Genomic DNA, 19654 nt, shown 5'->3' on the forward strand with positions numbered 1-19654 from the left:
GTACACTATACCCCTAGATGAATTCCCTGAAGGGTGTAGTTTGCAAAATGGGGTCACTTGTGGGGGGGTTCCACTGTATGGGTGCTTCAGGGGTCTTGCTAATGCGACATAGCACCCACCATTCATTCCACCACCAAAAATCACTCCTTCCCTTCTGAGTCCTGCCATGCACCCAAATGGTATTTTTTGGTCACATGTGAGGCATTGACGTACTCGGGAGAAATTGGGGCACAGATTTTGGGGTGCTTTTTCTCCTTCATACCTTCTGAAAATGAAAAATTTTGAGCCAGAACTGCATTTTTGTGTAAAAAATTTAATTTTTCATTTTCACTGCCCAGTTGTACCACAATTGGTGAAACCCCTGGGGGTTTGAAATGTACACTATACCCCTAGATGAATTCCCTGAGGGGTGTAGTTTGCAAAATGGGGTCACTTGTGGGGGGGTTCCTAAATTTTAGCATCTTATGGTGCCTAGAAACCTACATGGTGCCTAAAAAATAATCTCATAAAAAGGAGGCTCCAAAATCAAGTAGGTGCTCCTTCTATTACGAAGCCTGTGGTTTGGTCAACGTGCACACTAGGGCCACATATAGGATATTTATGAAAACAAAAGAATTGGGGGAATCAATTTTTAGTCACATTTCTCTAGTAAAATGTACTGTGTTCCTTAGAAAAATGTATTAAAATTGCAAATCTGCAAAAAAAATGAAATTTTGAAATTTCACCTACACTTTGTTTTAATTCCTGTGAAACACCTAAAGGGTTAACAAACTTCCAAAATGCTGTTTTGAATACTGTGAGGGGTGCAGTTTTTGAAATGGTATCATTTATGGGGGTGTCTCACATACAAGTCCCTCAAAGTCACATCAGAACTGAACTGGTCCCTAAAAAAATCAGTGTTTGAAATTTTCTTGAAAATTTGAGAATTTGCTATTCATATTGTAAGCCTCCTAGTGTCCAAAAAAATTAAAAGGAAGTTGAAATAATGATGGAAACATAAAGTAGACATATGGTCTATGTTAGTTATTAACTATTTTGAGTGGTATGATTATTTGTCTCACAAGCAGAAAATTTAACATTTTGCAAATTGCAAAATTTTCCATTTTTTCACGACATTTTGGTATTTTTCACAAAAAAACACAGACTGTATCGACCCAAATTTACCACTAATTTGAAGTACAATGTGTCACGAAAAAACAATCTCAAAATCACTGGGATAAGTAAAAGCAAAAAAAAGTTATCCCCACTTAAGTGATACATGTCAGATTTGAAAAAAAGGGCTGTGTCAGGAACGCAAAAACTGGCTCTGTCAGGAAGGGGTTAAAAATGTGTTTTTATTGAGTAGATACAATAACAAGCCTACGAGGCAAATAAATGTCTAAAATGAAAATATATATATATATATATATATATATGAGTTAGACATTAGAACTCCACACTATACGACCCAGCAGATCTGATGGGCGGCTGGACCCTGCATTGGCAAGTGCATATGGAGCGATGCAGGATGCCATGCTACATTTTGGAGCATAGCATCACTAAAGATGTTTTCTGTAAACCCTGCAGTAAGTCCAACCAAAATACATAGCAGTGGGGGCATGCATATCTTTCATTAACACTGCCCGATTTGTGGCTATGTAGGCAATATGGCATGCCGATACCCATGGATAAGATGACATATCGGGTGAAATTTACTAAGATGTGAAATACACTTCACAGGTCATGTTGCTATGGGCAACAAATCAGAAGCTGCTTCTTATTTATTTACCACCCTCTAGAACATAGTAGACAGGATGTGATTGGTTGCCCATAGCAACATGACCTGTGAAGTGTATTTCACATCTTAGTAAATTTCACCCATCATCTTTTGTGTTCCCAGCTTAACATTAGTAGATGCAAGTCCATTGAATTGATAATAAAAATTGGTCTTTGAAAAAGAGCAAATAGCAGGTAAGAAAATAAGGATCAGTATTGGGGTGGTTTGGGAGATAAGGGGAACAGGGAAGCAAAAGTATCCTGTATGGAAGAATTTATTTTATTGTTTATTTGAAATAATTTACTTTTGCTTATAAAGTTGTAATGTGATTATCGACAGTCAAGAAAGAGAAATGGAACAGAATAGGGGAGAAAATAAATGCAAAAAAAGCTCAAACAGATAACAGAATATGTAGAGGACCAAGTCCCGACTGGTCATTCTGAGCAGTGAGGGTCAATAAGAAAACGTTTAAGTGAAGGATTTACAGTAAGGTAAGTGAGGAGGGGGGAGTCTGTTGGGTGTGGGGCTAACAGAAATGTGCAGGCGAAAGTGTCTTGTCTTTACACAATGAAGAGTCATTTTTGTATCTAGTGTGAAAACCAGATACTGTAGAATGAATCTTGTCCACAGTATGGTTCTGGCTAGTTACTGTGTACAATGTACTCCATTTTGTACACAAACCAAACTCTGTTTAGGTTTTCTGGTAAGTCCTAATGTTGTGGTTCCTCCAGCTACAGGCCAGTTAATATTTGTCAGCACATGAGATATGAAGGATTACTTTATTAAGATGTTTAGATGTCTGACCAATCCATTGTATATCTAACTATATAGCTTGTACTATTCTTGGTCCAATAGATCTTTATGTTTATTGTCAACTTTATTTCCTGGAACATTATAGAAAACACTTGACATGTATACATGTAATTTTTCAATAAAGGGTATTACAGAGGACTGAACCATATTCCAGAATGGAATGATGCGGGCATATCCATCAGATGTAGCTGTACTGGACATAAGTTTTAATTTGGCCAACGAGTCCCCAGTACAGATCTGAGGTGGTGATGCTCACTATCAAAGTGAACAAGTGCCATCTGGTGAAGATAGAGCATTTTCATAAGTCATTGTGTATCTTGTCCTAGGTATTATCATATAGTGGGAGCTCAAATCTGTTTCCTATTGATTTCATGGGTGATAAGAGAGGGGCACTCCAATTCCAGAATTTAGTGATAAAAGATGGCCCTTTTATCAGTGAGTCTTTATATGCAGAGTCTCTCCTCTGGTAAAGGACCACAAGGCAGAGGAGAGGGTAAGAAAGAATTTATGACGTGTCTTATTTATTGATAGCGATAGAAACAAGATTTGTAAATTCCATATTTTTCCTGGAACTCCACAAAGTATTGTAAAGGAAATGTACTTGCAGTATAACATGTATAAAGCAAGTGATGCCTCCAGCAATCCACATAGATACCAAAGCAGGCAACTGAACCTGTGGAAACAAGGGGTCATTCAGGTGCAATTTAAGAGAATAGGGAACCCATGTGTAGACCTCTATGAGGCAACTCCTCTCTGCAGCTTCATAGACTCTGCAATTATGCAGGTCATTGGAAACAAGGTGCCCACCATGTTCCTGGAGACGCATCTCTACTGCACATATGCAAATTGCCAGGAAAATGGCCACTGCAAACCCCTAAGTGTGATTGTTAGGACCAAAAGGACAGTTTTAGGTTTGTGTTTATATGACAGTCAAGGTAAGTCAGAGGTTGAGTACACCTCCACTAAGTCCTTCTTCAGGTACACCCAACATTTCATATGATGGAATGTCAAGAAACCATTTGACTCAGATGAGAGATTTGTATAACTAAAATAAGATTTGTTTTGATATTCCATATATATGTATATTTATATACTTTATTTATAGTACAGGGTTTGAAGAGAAGCAAGTACACGAGATAAAGTGCATGAAAAAAAGTGCAGAGAAGGCCCATATTCAGTTCGGGGATAAATATGATCATAACTTAGTACAGGGGTGGGGAACCTCAGGCCCCGGGGCCGTATGCGGCCCCTGTAGACGGTCTGAGTGACCCACCCACCTGCCTGGCGGCTTTGCAGGGAGTCAAGTACAGGGTAATTCTCTTAATCAACAGCAGCCAGAGACTGTCAGTTATATTCAGTGGCATCCGCCAGAGCGTGGGACGGCTGCAGCAGGACAATTTGTACAAGAAAAATTTACATATGGCCCCCGATGGATTTTTTCCCCATACAAATGGCCCTGGCACAAAAAAGGTTCCCCACCCCTGGCTTAGTAGTATCAGGGTGGAAAATGTTACCATTGAAAACTTAATTAAACATAACTGGTAGTATGGGAGTAGGGACTGACAACATTTTATTATAATATGATATCAGGCAAAGCTTTGGATGGACGATACAAGTCTCCTCAGTGATTGAAAATTCAAGTGAAGTTGATTCTTCAACATGTGTGAGTTCACAGGAGTAAAAATATTATACAGTCTTTGGAAGAGAAGTAGGCCCCACCAGGAGATAGGAAGGCAGAGTGTGTAATTGTTTGTTATATGCCTTATAAATCTTATTAATTTTAACTAGGTTGTATTGAAGGGTGCCAGACCTGACCCCAGGGCAGTAAGGAGGGTGGTATGCCCTGCTGGTGGCACCCTCACTGCCTCTGCATCTGATGAGTATTCAGCACCCTGCATCCAATTTCACTGCTGAATCTCATCAGTCGAAGTAGCCACCTTGGGTTTATGCTCCTTATTTACGTGGAAAGCATAAATTACAATACAGATCACACATGACAGATCTCTGAGCTTCCTGAAGCAGGGGAGACCAGAGGCAGCCCTTTGCGTTGAGAGTGAAATAGTCAGCCATAGCTGTGTTGATTTTGTCCTGGAACTTTGGTGTTTTTAGAAGGTTTTCATTCATCCACCAAGATGGCCTAAAATGGTGTATCAAGGAGAATAAATGTTGACATAAAACTAGAATGGTCAGAGTAGGTACTAGAAAGGAATCTATCAAGTATTTAGAAGCTATGGAACAATAGATATACATGTAGCATGCCCGTAATCCTTTGTCTTGACACATGCAATGAATGGTAGATAAGTTCAGGCAGCTTATCATATTCAGGAACACCCACATAACCTCCAGTAGCATTCATATCTAATTGCATCCCATCAGGACCGTCTAGTAATCTGAAGTGACTGCCATGCTATGGAATTCTACCCTTATGTATCCCTCTTATTATCCCTATAGATCAGTGGTTCCCAACCCTGGTCCTCAAGTACCCCCCAACAGTGCATGTTTTCCATGTCTCCACACAGAATCACAGGTGACATAATTAGCTCCACCTGTGGATCTTTTAAAATGTGTCTGAATAATGTGTGCACCTGCTGGGTGACTTGGAAAACGTGCACTGTTTGGGGGTACTTGAGGACCAGGGTTGGGAACCACTGCTATAGATTGCAAGCTTGCGAGCAGGGCCCTCCTACCTCCATGTCAGTTTGTATCTACCCAGTTTGTTTAATCACTGTTGTTTCGAACTGTAAAGCGCAATGGAATATTCTGTGCTATATAAGAAACTGTAAACTAAATAAATAAATAAATGAATAAGAAGGTATAATAAATTGGCATGGGATTATGGGAACACCAGGTGTCAAAGATCCGGAATCCTGGATACTTTTATTAAGAAATGTAGTGCTTGGGCAGATACAGGAATGAGCGGGGGTAGAAGATTTCTTTTGAGGATAACATTGAAGTCTCCTCCATAATAAAATAATTCACACCCAAATAAACAGAGAGACACCAAAAGTTAGACATACTTTGTCAGACATTGACAAAACTAAAAACACAAGTAAAATCTTGACATAAAAAAAATCAATATGTTTACATGGACACCTTATAAGTGTAGTTATGGTATATTCAGGTCTATTTTTGTGCAGGCTCCAGCAGGAACTGAGGCCCTTATTCTAGTTCACTCTTTCTGACAAAATATTTCTTAGATGGACAAAACCATGTGCACTGCAGGTGAGGCAGGTGTAAAACCCCACCCAAATCTAATTATCTCTGCACAAGTAACACCTGCCTCACCTGCAGTGCACATGGTTTTGTCCATCTAAGAAATATTTTGTCTGAAAGAGTGAACTAGAATAAGGGCCTCAGTTCCTGCTCGAACCTGCACAAAAATAGCCCTGGGTATATTAGATGTACAATGTCTAGGTCTACAGTCATATGGTCGACCACAATGGTCAACAGTCAAATGGTCAGTCAAATTAATTTGTGCTTTGTTTTTAAGCGTCTGTGTGCAGATTTGATGGTGTCTCTGCACCTGATGTTTCATTGTGTGATACATGGGTGGAGGCAAGGGGTAGTGTAGTGTCTACTTTCTATCCATGAGAGGATAGAGTCCCTATACATTGTGTTGCATATTTGGGTGGGAGGGTATACTGTTTACTATACTGCATTTGGGTGGGAAGGTATACTGTTTACTGTACTGCATTTGGGTGGGAAGGTATAATGTTTACTCTACTGCATTTAGGTGGGAGGGTATACTGTTTACTGTACTGAATTTGGGTGGGAAGGTATACTGTTTACTGTACTGCATTTGGGTGGGAAGGTATACTGTTTACTGTACTGCATTTGGGTGGGAAGGTATACTGTTTACTGTACTGCATTTGGGTGGGAAGGTATACTGTTTACTGTACTGCATTTTGGTGGGAAGGTATACTGTTTACTGTACTGCATTTGGGTGGGAAGGTATACTGTTTACTGTACTGCATTTGGGTGGGAAGGTATATTGTTTACTGTACTGCATTTGGGTGGGAAGGTATACTGTTTACTGTACTGCATTTGGGTGGGAATGTATACTGTTTACTGTACTGCATTTGGGTGGGAAGGTATAATGTTTACTGTACTGCATTTAGGTGGGAGGGTATACTGTTTACTGTACTGAATTTGGGTGGGAAGGTATACTGTTTACTGTACTGCATTTGGGTGGGAAGGTATACTGTTTACTGTACTGCATTTGGGTGGGAAGGTATACTGTTTACTGTACTGCATTTGGGTGGGAAGGTATACTGTTTACTGTACTGCATTTGGGTGGGAAGGTATACTGTTTACTGTACTGCATTTGGGTGGGAATGTATATTGTTTACTGTACTGCATTTGGGTGGGAAGGTATACTGTTTACTGTACTGCATTTGGGTGGGAAGGTATACTGTTTACTGTACTGCATTTGGGTGGGAGGGCATACTGTTTACTGTACTGCATTTTGGTGGGAAGGTATACTGTTTACTGTACTGCATTTGGGTGGGAAGGTATACTGTTTACTGTACTGCATTTGGGTGGGAAGGTATACTGTTTACTGTACTGCATTTGGGTGGGAGGGTATACTGTTTACTGTACTGCATTTGGGTGGGAGGGTATACTGTTTACTGTACTGCATTTGGGTGGGATGGTATACGGTTTACTGTACTGCATTTGGGTGGGATGGTATACTGTTTACTTTCTACCAATGATGGATTTCACTTCATTGTCTAAGTTTAGCCCTCTTGGTGCTAGTGTCTTCAGATCATACATCCATTTCAGCTCTGCTCTATTGTTTTTGTGAGTATAGTCTCCCCCCGCCAGTTTGGGTGTATTAAATCTACAGTATACCTACGAATTTGGGAACTGTTGGACATTTTTTGGACTTTTCAATCATAAGCATACCACGGACCCTTATCCCCGAATTGGCCAAACAGACTGCTAGTCTGGTGGGCACAATTGGGGACACAGTGTTGGTAGTTCTGCAGCCATCAGGGCTATTCATTACTGTTACCTTACCCCATGTCTGATTATATTAAGCAAGTAAAGTTTTTGAACTAAACCATTGTGTCACCACTATCATTGTATTGTCAGGATTGTAGTAGGTCTGCACAACAGACCAGAAACACATAGGAAAGACTGTATGAGGGGGGAATAGGATGTAAGTGCGCAATCCCTACTGCTAAATAACAATTAACCAGTGACACCTCTCTGGTAAAGAATAAAAATATTTTATTAATTAGTGCAAAATACAGTTTTGATCATCTATAAGATACACTTAAAGACTAAAAATGGGAGTGTCTCCTAATACCGGTATACATCAACTAGACATACGAACATGAAACATATAAAAAATAAAATATAAAAATAGAAAATATAGAAAAAAATATATAAATATATAAAAATTCCACAAGGGGCCTGATTCAGCTCCTGCTAATAGAACAAATGTTGCACTAAAAAACCGGGGCCAAGATTATGCCACAAATAAAGTCCTGCAATGAGGATAATAAGGGTCCTGTAAAGCAGTATACCCACTGTATGGATGATTGGTGTGGGGGCCTGATTCAGCTCCTGCTAATAGGACGAAAGTTGGTACTTAAAGAAGGGCAAGATAGTACCAAGAATAATGTCCTGCAATGAGGATGGTATGGGTCCTGTAAACCAGGATACCCTCTGTACGGATGATGGGTGTGGGGGTCCTTGAGGGTTTGGACAGGGTTATTACCTGATTACCAGATGCTCACTGACCATAAATCGAAAACGTCTGCCGGCAGACTTTCCTCCTGCTGAGCTGTAAATAAAGACAGTCTGGAGTCCGATTATCCTCTGTACCTTCAACGCGTTTCACCTGATGCCAGGCTTCGTCAGGAAGAGATTTGCAGATCTGGTAATCAGGTAATAACCCTGTCCAAACCCTCAAGGACCCCCACACCCATCATCCGTACAGAGGGTATCCTGGTTTACAGGACCCATACCATCCTCATTGCAGGACATTATTCTTGGTACTATCTTGCCCTTCTTTAAGTACCAACTTTCGTCCTATTAGCAGGAGCTGAATCAGGCCCCCACACCAATCATCCATACAGTGGGTATACTGCTTTACAGGACCCTTATTATCCTCATTGCAGGACTTTATTTGTGGCATAATCTTGGCCCCGGTTTTTTAGTGCAACATTTGTTCTATTAGCAGGAGCTGAATCAGGCCCCTTGTGGAATTTTTATATATTTATATTTTTTTTTCTATATTTTCTATTTTTCTATTTTATTTTTTATATGTTTCATGTTCGTATGTCTAGTTGATGTATACCGGTATTAGGAGACACTCCCATTTTTAGTCTTTAAGTGTATCTTATAGATGATCAAAACTGTATTTTGCACTAATTAATAAAATATTTTTATTCTTTACCAGAGAGGTGTCACTGGTTAATTGTTATTTAGCAGTAGGGATTGCGCACTTACATCCTATTCCCCCCTCATACAGTCTTTTCTATCAAGGTGCTATTGTAGTGCACCTTAGGATATTGTGCAGCAGCCCTTCCTACATACTGCAGGTACAGCGCAGTCTTATACCCTTTCTTATACAGAAACACATAGGGACGGAGCGCAACACAAAACAATCTTTTACACTTATCAGGGTCTAAAGGTCGACAATCAAATTGACATGGAAAATGTGGACATGAGTTTTTCTGTTTTTGTGTCTATGTCAACATAGGTTGCCATGGACACTGTCTAAGTGTACACGACCCCTCGCTTGGATCTCTCTGCTTTGGGCTTGGTGCCTCACTGCGCTTGGCATACGATTATATTCTCCATCCACACCATAGTGGATGGTAGGGCATGAAATACCACCTGTCGGCACATGTCGGCTAAAATAATTTTGGGAAAAAATGCATGTTAACCTTTCCATGTCAACTTTCACCATGTTGACCTTTTGGCCACGTCGACATTTGGTTGTCAACCTTTTGACCCTGTCGATCTATTGTCTGTTGACCTTTGGACCCTGTCGACCTTTTCACTGTTGACCTTTGGACCCTGTCAACCATTTTCACTGTCGATCATTGGACCCTGTTGACCTTTTGGTGGTCAATCTTTTGACACTGTCGACCTTTTGACCCTGTCGAACATTTGACTATAGACCATTAGTGGTCGACCATATGACTGTAGACCTAGACATTGTAGATCTAATATACCACAATCACACTTATACGGTGTCCATGTACACATATTGATTTTTTATGACAACATTTTACTTGTGTTGTTAGTTTTGTCAATGTCTAACTAATGCATGTCTAACTTTTGTCAATGTCTGACTAATGCATGTCTAACTTTTGTCAATGTCTGACTCATGCCTGTCTAACTTTGATGTCTACCTATTGACTGTCTGGCTAGACATTGTCTGTCAGCCACCTGGACCCCGTTAATTCAGGAAGGTAAAGAACGAGTTGTAAAATTATAACTAACCTGTGTTAGGAGCATCAATTTCAGCCACCGCGAGATCTAGGTGCCACAGCCTGGCACCAGACTGATGTATCTGCCAATTTTATACTTAATTTTATGCAGCCTTTTTTGCTTATATTTTGATGATCATTTTAATTTCAAATACAGTACAAAATTTACTAAATTGTGTATTTCAAACCAACATTTTTGAGAAAGAACAAGGCACTAGTTAGTAGTTACAGCATTCTGGAATAATTGTAAGGTTGAATAAACTCCCAGGGGATTACAGATTACAGTCACAAATTTATGGCAACAATTTAATGTTTTTTTGTGGAAATAAATAATTTCCATTCTATTCAGCTCAATAGCAAAGTTCCATTCACCAGCAGGCTAATATGCACAGTCTAAGCATTAAGCAGCAGGCTTTTACATTACGAGCAGCAGGAATCAATTTTAAACTAAAATATATATATATATATATATATATATATATATATATATATATATATATATAGTATATATTTTTAGTTTTTCTCCATAAATGTTCTGGAGTTGCTGATGCTATATCTCTTAAGATATTTGGTAAATCACTCTTTATAGTGTCATTGCAATTTATTATACAACCAATTTATGAAGTTTTCTTTGTTCTGCTGAAGGACTACCACCAGGGCTTATAGTGGTCCTGGAGAGGTGGTGAAACTCCCCTAACACCGACCTCCCCCCCACGCTCCCATTAGGCAGAGCCTAGACCAGTGCCAAGGAATTTGTGCCCTACCACCCATAAAGGGATAATGGTCCCACAACACATGGTAGCACAATCGTATACACATTACACCGCATGTAGTGCCCTTGATTCTTATTAAACCACACAGTGATGCCTCTCATACACATAATGTCCACAGTTGTTCATCTTCACTTTACATTACATACACCGTGCCAGAAGAAGAAGAAGCCAGAAGAAGAAGAAGCCATTTACTGTTCAGGACTGTGGTAGAGGTGGAACTCAGTTCCCCCTACCATTAGAGGTGGTGGAACTCAGTTCCACCCCGTTCCCCCTCACTTTAACCCCTGACTACCACAATCTTGACAGAGCAATTCTATTGTGTCTAAATTTATTACATTAAATATATACTGAAACTGTGCTTTTTTAGTCCATTGGTACATCAATGCTATATTCAAAAGAGGCGAATCATGGGAAATGTGGTATGTTTTAAAAACCTTATCACCTCTCATTCCTGAAAATCCTATTCAAGAGCTATCAAACCATCAACAGCGGACTCTTTTCTGGGCCTACAGTATATATCACAATTGACATATTAAAAATTGCACCCATTTTTAAACACATATTTCGGTGCCTGTGTGTTGCAGAGGTAAACTAAAAATCAAAAAATAACTGAATTTTTAATACTGTATTAACAAAGAATGCATAACATACATTTGACGCATCCCTCATCTCCACTAAAAGCTGACTTCAATCTGTAAAACATCTTTGTGGTTATCATATTAGTAAAAACAGCTGCGAGACATATTGCTATCTTTCACAACTTCTTATGTAAAAGTAGGCTGGATTGCAGTTCATATATTTTTGCATTGAGTAAGCTAGGTACTGAGAGGAGAGGGTCTACTACTAATTACAGCTCATCCCTACTGCTTCCTAATTCACATCGGTGTAGAAATGAAGCAGGAACCAATATCGCAACACAATCCAAGCGTGTATAATAGAATTGAAACAGGAACCGATATCACAACACAATCCATGCGTGTATGATACATCTATCAGCCAGTTCACCTGACACCAACAGAGCAGTATGTCATGACTGCAGCCATACTTTACGACTCTACCTGGAAACGTACATGTAAGTAACAAGAATACCGCTGATTGGGTGGTGTATGTGAGGTCATAGCCGCACCACCGTTTTGTCTGCAGATGTTGCAGCAGGAGGGAGATGCCCAGGGCACAGCTGCTGGCTGTGTTATTGCTTTTGCATGAGGGACAGGCTAAAAACATACATGGCAGCTTTGACAGCTTTAGTCTGGCATGGCTCAGCACATATTCACCTTTCTGTTCTATGATAAGAACAGTGGAGTATTAACGATCAATAGGGGTGAGAAGCGGTATCAGCACACGTTATTAAATCCAAAGAGTACAGTCAACATCCATTCCATCCCTGAGAGAGTTGTGACAGGAACACAAAAATAATTATGTGGAAGGGCAATATGAAGCACAAAAATCAGAGTGTGGGCACAGTATGGAACACACAGACAGAGTGTGATGGATAACGGAGAAGATATGGAGAGTAAACATAATTTCTGTGCATGAGGAATAGTACCTGCATTGTCTATATAACCATTTTTGCTCCCCCTTCTGAAAAAAGCTAGATACACCACTGGCCCTCTACAGGGCTGCTTGCATAAGTGCATAAAAAAAAAAAAAAGTAGTCAGCTATGGATTGGTAGATTAAGATACAGCAGCATGATAAGGGCAACCTGATCTTTTACATTGGTTGAAATGTACTGGATATCTTATTGTAATTATGATGGAAAGTGATAAACAGAACTTCAAAATGAAAAGTACTGTAAAAGGAAAACAATATTTTATTTTTTATATTACTATACAAATGGTTTCACATTCCTACAAGTATTAACTTTTATTGCAGTTAATTAGTCTCACTGCAACAACCACATACACAGTACAATCCATAAAAGGACCCCAATTAAAATTTGCTGTTCAGAATGGGCAGTATAGATGGTGTAATGGTTAGTATTACCGCCTCACAGCACCATGGCCCTAACTGTGCAATGTTTGGGGTGTCCCACCCTCTTGTTCATACCTTGAAGAAGGAGCCTAGAGCCTCGAAACCTCGGGATACTGATGTGACACGTTTTGATGTATTTTTAATACACTGCTTTTTGCAAAATCCGTGAGTGCCGCCTCCTGTGTTCAAAGGTTATCTATTAATTATGTGGAAGGCACCGCGGTCCATTTAAACAACAAACACGAGTCCCGACCGACCTGCTACATATATATATATATATATATATATATATATATATATATATATAAATATAGACATATCCAAGTGTTCTGGCACTCGCTGACACACTGCAGATAACTGCTCCTGTTGCCTTCCTGAGAATATGACTACACACACGATGTCTCCCAATACAATACAGGTTTGCAGGCGGCACTCAGGATAAATAAATATATATATATTTACTAAGATGGCAGTTCTATTTCAGATGGCATGTTGCTTTGGGCAACCAACCAGATACTATCTATTATCTTCTACAAGGTGCTAAATAAATAATAAGTAAATTTTGATTGGAGCCTATAGCAATGTGCCATGTGAAATAGAACATCTTAGTAAAATTCCCATAGTCTTAAACGTGTGACAGCTCCTTCCTTAGTTCAAACGTTCTGTTGATGACTATCTCACCTCTAATGCCATGAGCTAGTTGGCCTGAGAGCTCTAAACCAGGAAGAAGGCTTATATTCAGTTTAACTGTGATATGACAGCAGTTGCCAGGTTCTTAAAAGTCTGGACGTTAGAGTCGGACTTTCAGGGAAATGGGGTCCCTTGATGATGGGCTGCAAGCGTAAATGTATTGATCAATTCCAGAACTATGAGGAGTTGTGGGTTCTCTGTTACTTTATTTATTAAGGCAACAGGCAACTGCACCTCACCCTGGGAATTGCGAGTGCAGTTTTTGAGCAGCATCATGCAATAACTGCTGGTTGAAGTTGCCATTTTTACTATTGGATAGCTTATACAGAATATACAGTATGATCTTGATGTGACATCAGGGAGTGGAGCAATAAAGGAAAAAAACTGATGTTTAACACTCACAGTGTGCAGGCACCTCAGGTTCTAATGAAATTAATATATGTATACTGTAAATAAATTCTGGGTGAGAAATATGCTTCTGGGAAAAATTTCTTTCAGCCACACGAGGGAATCGGTGGGCAAACGCTAGTAGTACATTCTGAAACAGTATGATAGAAACTGAAGCTCAGTAATGCAAGGTGAATTCTGACACTGTATTCTGCAGAAGAGGAAGTCCTCCTATGCTAGGACCCTATTAGTCTCTTAGAAATGAACTATGACCTCTCTTTAACAAATGCAGTAACATAAATATGATCTGTTAAGTAAAGTCTCTTCTTGTAATAATACAATCAAAATACTGTATTTGTTCTAGGTCTTTTGAGACATTGTAGTATTTGTTTTAAAATGCAAAGAAAGTACAGATCTATGAAGATTTTTTTTAATTTCCAAATTATACATTTATAAGTACTTCTGATGTTCTGATGTTAGTTTTTTTTATTTCTTTATTGTTAAGCACCAAACTCATAGAGCATTTTATCAAAGTATTCATTATTTTTTGGGGTGTTTTAATCTAGGTGTTTTCACTATTAACAAAGCCCCCCTCCTCATCCCCTATCAATGTTAGGTCATGCATGCTTCTAAGTACTGAAGAATGGCTTGAAAAGTCTTAATATTGCACTTATCATCAAGAAGCAGATACAGTATCACTGGGCAGCCCAAAGAAGCGCTTGATGAATTGTGGAAAAGCTACATTTTATACACTGCTGTAAGCAACTGTAGAAAAACAAAATTATCTGCACGACATTGCATTGAATGCCTCTGGGGACAATATTCAGTTGGATATCTACATAATGCAAAGACCTTATGTGAATAGTACCGAATTAGAAATACAACAGTGTTGCCACTCATGTATAATTATAAGTAGAATAAAACAAATATTAAAGAATAAAATACGATTTGTTTGACTGAAATTCATCTGATCATTTGGAACAATGGTGGACATACGTTTGGCGGGGCGGCATTGGTCAGTAGGCTCCAAAGAAAAGCAGCCTAGTGAGCAGGTATGAATTACCCCCTATATGTGTTCTAAAAAGGGGTAAAGTTTACGACTTTATGAAAGCCTCACATCATCTCTTGATCTTCTCTGTTTCTTGTGTCTCACACAAATGCTACATTCATATTGTCTTCAATGCCCAAACCTGCCTCTTCTACACTTCCTCCATTATTTGGAGTACCATAAGGCTTGATCTTAGAATCTTTTACTATATACTAGTTACTTTAGAAAGAAATAAGTTACTTTATAACCTGTACATGATGTGGCTCCAGAGATGGGGCTACAATACTGTCCAAAATTCAAATAAGGGAACCACACCAACTGCTAGTGAGTCCTGAGCAACAACGTTTTGCAGCATTTGGAATGGCAGTTGGTGTGATTTCCCAAATTGAATTTCTGACTGTACTGCAGCCCCACCTCTGAAGCCACAACTGGGGCCAGATGTATCACGCTTCAAAAAGTTAAAGTGGAGAATGATAAACAACCAGCCAATCAGCTTCCTATATATCATTTTTCAAACCCAGCTTGTGACATGGCAGTCAGGAGCTGATTGGCTGCCTGTTTATCACTGCTCATTTGATCACTCTTTGAAGCTTGTTACATCTAGCCCCTGATCTCTACAATAAGAAAACCCAAAAACGATATAAATGTGAGAAAACATCATATACATGGCCTGTCTTATAATGCTAAGAAGCCTACTTAAAGCTGTATAGGTAATAAAAAGCAGAAAGACTTACCATCAAACTTTCTATGCCACAGCATAAACGTAGTGCGTACAAAATGACTTGTTTCTTGAACAAGGTTTTCAAACTCCAATTTACTTTTTTGTCTGAAATTGTCTACCATTTCGGTTGTACAACATGTATATTCCTGAGGGCAGACTTGTAGATGTCCCCCTGATAAAAGTAAAAGATATAAAGTTGTTGAAAAATAAAATGCATTGCATATCACAAAGACATATTATGGTGTAGAATAAATGCATAACAAATAAGATATATAATATATTAATAGATTACATTGGATCAGTCACCATAACCTAGACACTGGACTACATTTTAAAAAAGCTTTTCTCTTGAACCAGTACATCCAATCCAGTCACATGAGATGCATTTTTGGCACACCTTGGTACACTGTAACTCTGTCACGTCAAGTTTACGGAGTTTTAACCCTTTCAGTGCCAAGTGAATTTGGTAAAAAATTGTAGGTGTGAAAATAGCCAAGCAAGCATTTTTATTCATCATAATGACCTGTAATTTTTAACTTACAGTATATAGGAAATATCATTTTTTTTTTTCGCAACATTTTTTATTTCAATTAATATAACAAATGTGAGGGACGCTGGCATTTTCAGAGGATATTTTACACATCTTTCACAGAGAAGTTGGCACTCAAAGCACTAATTTACAAAACCTTCGAAAACAGAAAGGAACAGAATTGCAGTGAGCATGCAAATAGAAAAATAATTACATAGTACAGCTAATCAGTACCGTAAAATGGGCATATTTCCTGAGAGGAATCTTTAAAACCATAAAATGTATTTAATTCCAGAAAACTCACCTTTATACCTCTTTCCTAAAGTAACTGCTATTGATCAATTTGGAAATTATTTGTCTCAAATCAAGTAGCAATTTGCTTTCATAAGCTTGTTTTAAACTGTACATTACTCAGCACCATTGGGACCATTTTTTATCCTAACGTAATCAATACAAAATGGCATAAGATGTGTTAGCCGTTAGCAGAAGAATCCTACAGTACAATAATCACACCACAATTGTATTATTTTGTTTGTTGTTTGGTATTTTGGGATAACCTTTTGGGCCCTGTACTACCCAGCCTAAAAAACATTGTAGATGTTATACCTCAAAATTTTTAGTCTTAAAAGAATGTGATAGGAATTTATTTCAAATACAGATTATTTGTAGTTTATAGGAGGACAGAGTTATAAATTCCAGGCCAATAGTCTAAATGTTGTTTTTCACATGTTTGTCACCTGACACCCACAAATCAATCATGATTTAAAGATTTAATAATAGAGCTCAGGAAATGGATGGCAATGCAACCTTATTACCCTCGTAGGTTGGTTAGCTGGGAAGGTTCATAACTTGGCGGTTATTTACAGTAATATTGATGGGTTGACTCAATTTTCCACATCAGAATTGTAGAGTTAAGTTAGAAGTATATACAGTATGTGATAGTTGGAACAGATAGGAATTTTAGTTCATATCTTTATTTTATATATGTTATTCATGTCTAATCACAAAACCAACATTCCTTGACATCAATACTTGATGGGTCACACTGATATGCAAGTAGTGACAAGGTAATCTTTTAGCCAAATTCAATCATGTACTAAGACAAGGTATAAACTGAAATAAGGATAATTATGCCTCTAACTCAAAGGGAATTCATATATAATCACCAATCCATGAGATGATGGGTTATAAGATGGTCCCTACTCCATCTTCACCAGCATCCCTATTAGAGATAACCTCCACATCTGTCTTTGGAGCCATTGGAAGGGGCATATGAGAGATGTGACAGACTTGGTAGATACTCTTAGATACATTGCTTTAGATTCAGTGGCAGATCAGAGCAATCACTTTCGCATCAGTTTCTATGTAGGCCAACAGGTGGCCATATGGTTTTACAAAGTATTTCTGAAAAAAAGCCTCCTGAAATATTACCCATTTTACCACTGTATCTTCAGATCGCTGCTAATGAAAAGAATAACCAAAAAATTCCTTTATTAAGTAACAGCTGTGTTGCAGTTACTCAACCCTCCGAGTGTCAGTTCTATCATTACCTGAAAATGTTGACTTCTACTGATCAAGATGAAGTTAGCAAAACTATACATATAAACCTGTAACATAATAAAACTATATGGATTGTGTCTGTATATCTTTTTTTTTATTTCTTTACTCTAGAGACTAGCTCTATGAGCTGTGGAAAACATCATGTTAGTCTATGTTCATTCCAGCATCATGCAAAAACTACAGGATGAATTTTGATCATGTTTTTACTATTGTATAGGAAAAAAGACAACACAAAAAGCAGCGCTCACAATCAATAATGAGTGAATCAGATGTCCTTGATAAAGCTGACGTTTGGACAGCGAAACGCATTGGTACTGCTGGTGCCAGATCCTGGATAATACTTTGGAGGTTTCACCTGCTTAATCATCTGACCACCACTTTCCCGAACCAAGTATTGGAAGTCTGCTGCTCAATTCAACTATTCAATCCAATCCAACCTGGACACCCGGCCACGAGGTTGAAGGTAGGCTATCACAACATCAGCCACTCCCTCAGTGTGCCTACAGGATTACAAATCGCCGTTCATCGGACTCCACTTCAATATTGGGACTACTACATAGTGTGGACAGTGCGGGATCCATTATTCCTCCACCCCGGATGGGGATACCCCGATACACGTGAGATCTGGTCACCATTTACTGTTTTTAAAACAACATTTTTCACGTTTATTTAATTTTTTTTGTGTAACAGTGTACACCATAACAACCTTTGCTTATGGTTCATTTATATGTTACAAACATGCTGCTATATATGAATCTTTTTAATACTGTTTTTTAATAAATTGCTTATATAATTTTTGACATCTGATTCACTCATTATTGATTGTGAGCGCTGCTTTTTGTGTTGTCTTTTTTCCTATATTTGTGTAGGGACTGACCCTCCCCACCCAAGCAGCTGCTCCCATTGAGTCAGCAACCCTAATACAAGCGCTCCCAAGGGTATACACAGTAGTGTATTAACCCATCCTTTGGTACACATTTTACTATTGTATACCTTAGTGATCAAGTAGGAAACGGAGGTACCGTATATACTCGAGTATAAGCCGACCCGAATATAAGCCGAGGCACCTAATTTTACCCCAAAAACCTGGGAAAAATCATTGACCCGAGTATAAGCCTAGGGTGGGAAATGCAGCAGCCAACTGACAACTTCAAATCCTGCCGCCATGAATTAGAATAAAATCACTGCAAATCTGGGTAACTGGAAACACCAGTACTTCTGCCAGGTGAAGGCCCCCATGCATCAGAGATGTACTGGGGGCAATGGGCTAATGCTAGCTAGAAAGTACAGTATAATGACAGGAGCACTATCTGTCTTCAGAACACACAGAAAGGCAACCTGACTGGCAAGCCCCCTGTGACAAGATTCTGACAGTCAGGTTGCCTCTCTGTGTGTTCTGAAGACAGATAGTGCTCCTGTCAATAATAACATTTATACAAAGAGCACAGCAGCCAAACCAGCAACACCTGGTTTCCCCAAAGTTCCCCTGAAGTGAGGCAGTAATGACTGTAAGATGAGGAGGCTTACCAAGGTGATATAGGGCAACAGCAGTGTATAACAGCAGTAGCTGTGACAAGTAGGCTCCTCAGAATCTCATAGGGCATCACATATGCCTCCTGATGGCAGCAGGGCATTCAAGGTGCCTCCAGACCCCAGGATCTAAGCACATCAGCAGCCTGTGTGTAAAGGTGGTGCACGCCACCTCCAATATGGCCGACGCTAGCCTTCTGTGAAAAGGGAGACCTGGAGATATAAACTCCAGTCTACCCGCTAGTGGCACCGATGTGGGGCAGAAGGAGTCACCTAAGGAGTGGACGGGGGATCAGCTTACCCCTCACAGCAGGTCCCGGCTGTCAGGAAGCTCCGGATTGCCGCGCACGGCCGCGGACGACCATACGGAGCTCTGGAGGCAAATGCAGGGCACTGGAGTCCCCGGCTCTGCAGAACGTGGAGGTCG

General features: G+C 39.3%; 1 protein-coding gene across 1 annotated transcript in view; it reads right to left on the minus strand.

Annotated features, from left to right (window-relative positions):
- GPC6 (glypican 6) overlaps positions 1–19654 on the minus strand; it is a 557279-nt gene that overhangs the window by 409127 nt on the left and 128498 nt on the right. Inside the window, exon 2 of the mRNA XM_083168797.1 lies at positions 15622–15780. Coding sequence (XP_083024923.1) covers positions 15622–15780 — 159 coding nt within the window. The remainder of the gene's footprint in view (positions 1–15621; positions 15781–19654) is intronic.

The sequence above is a fragment of the Crinia signifera genome, chromosome 2 (assembly GCF_055691185.1).
Source record: "Crinia signifera chromosome 2, ASM5569118v1, whole genome shotgun sequence".
Classification (NCBI taxonomy): Eukaryota; Metazoa; Chordata; class Amphibia; order Anura; family Myobatrachidae; genus Crinia; species Crinia signifera.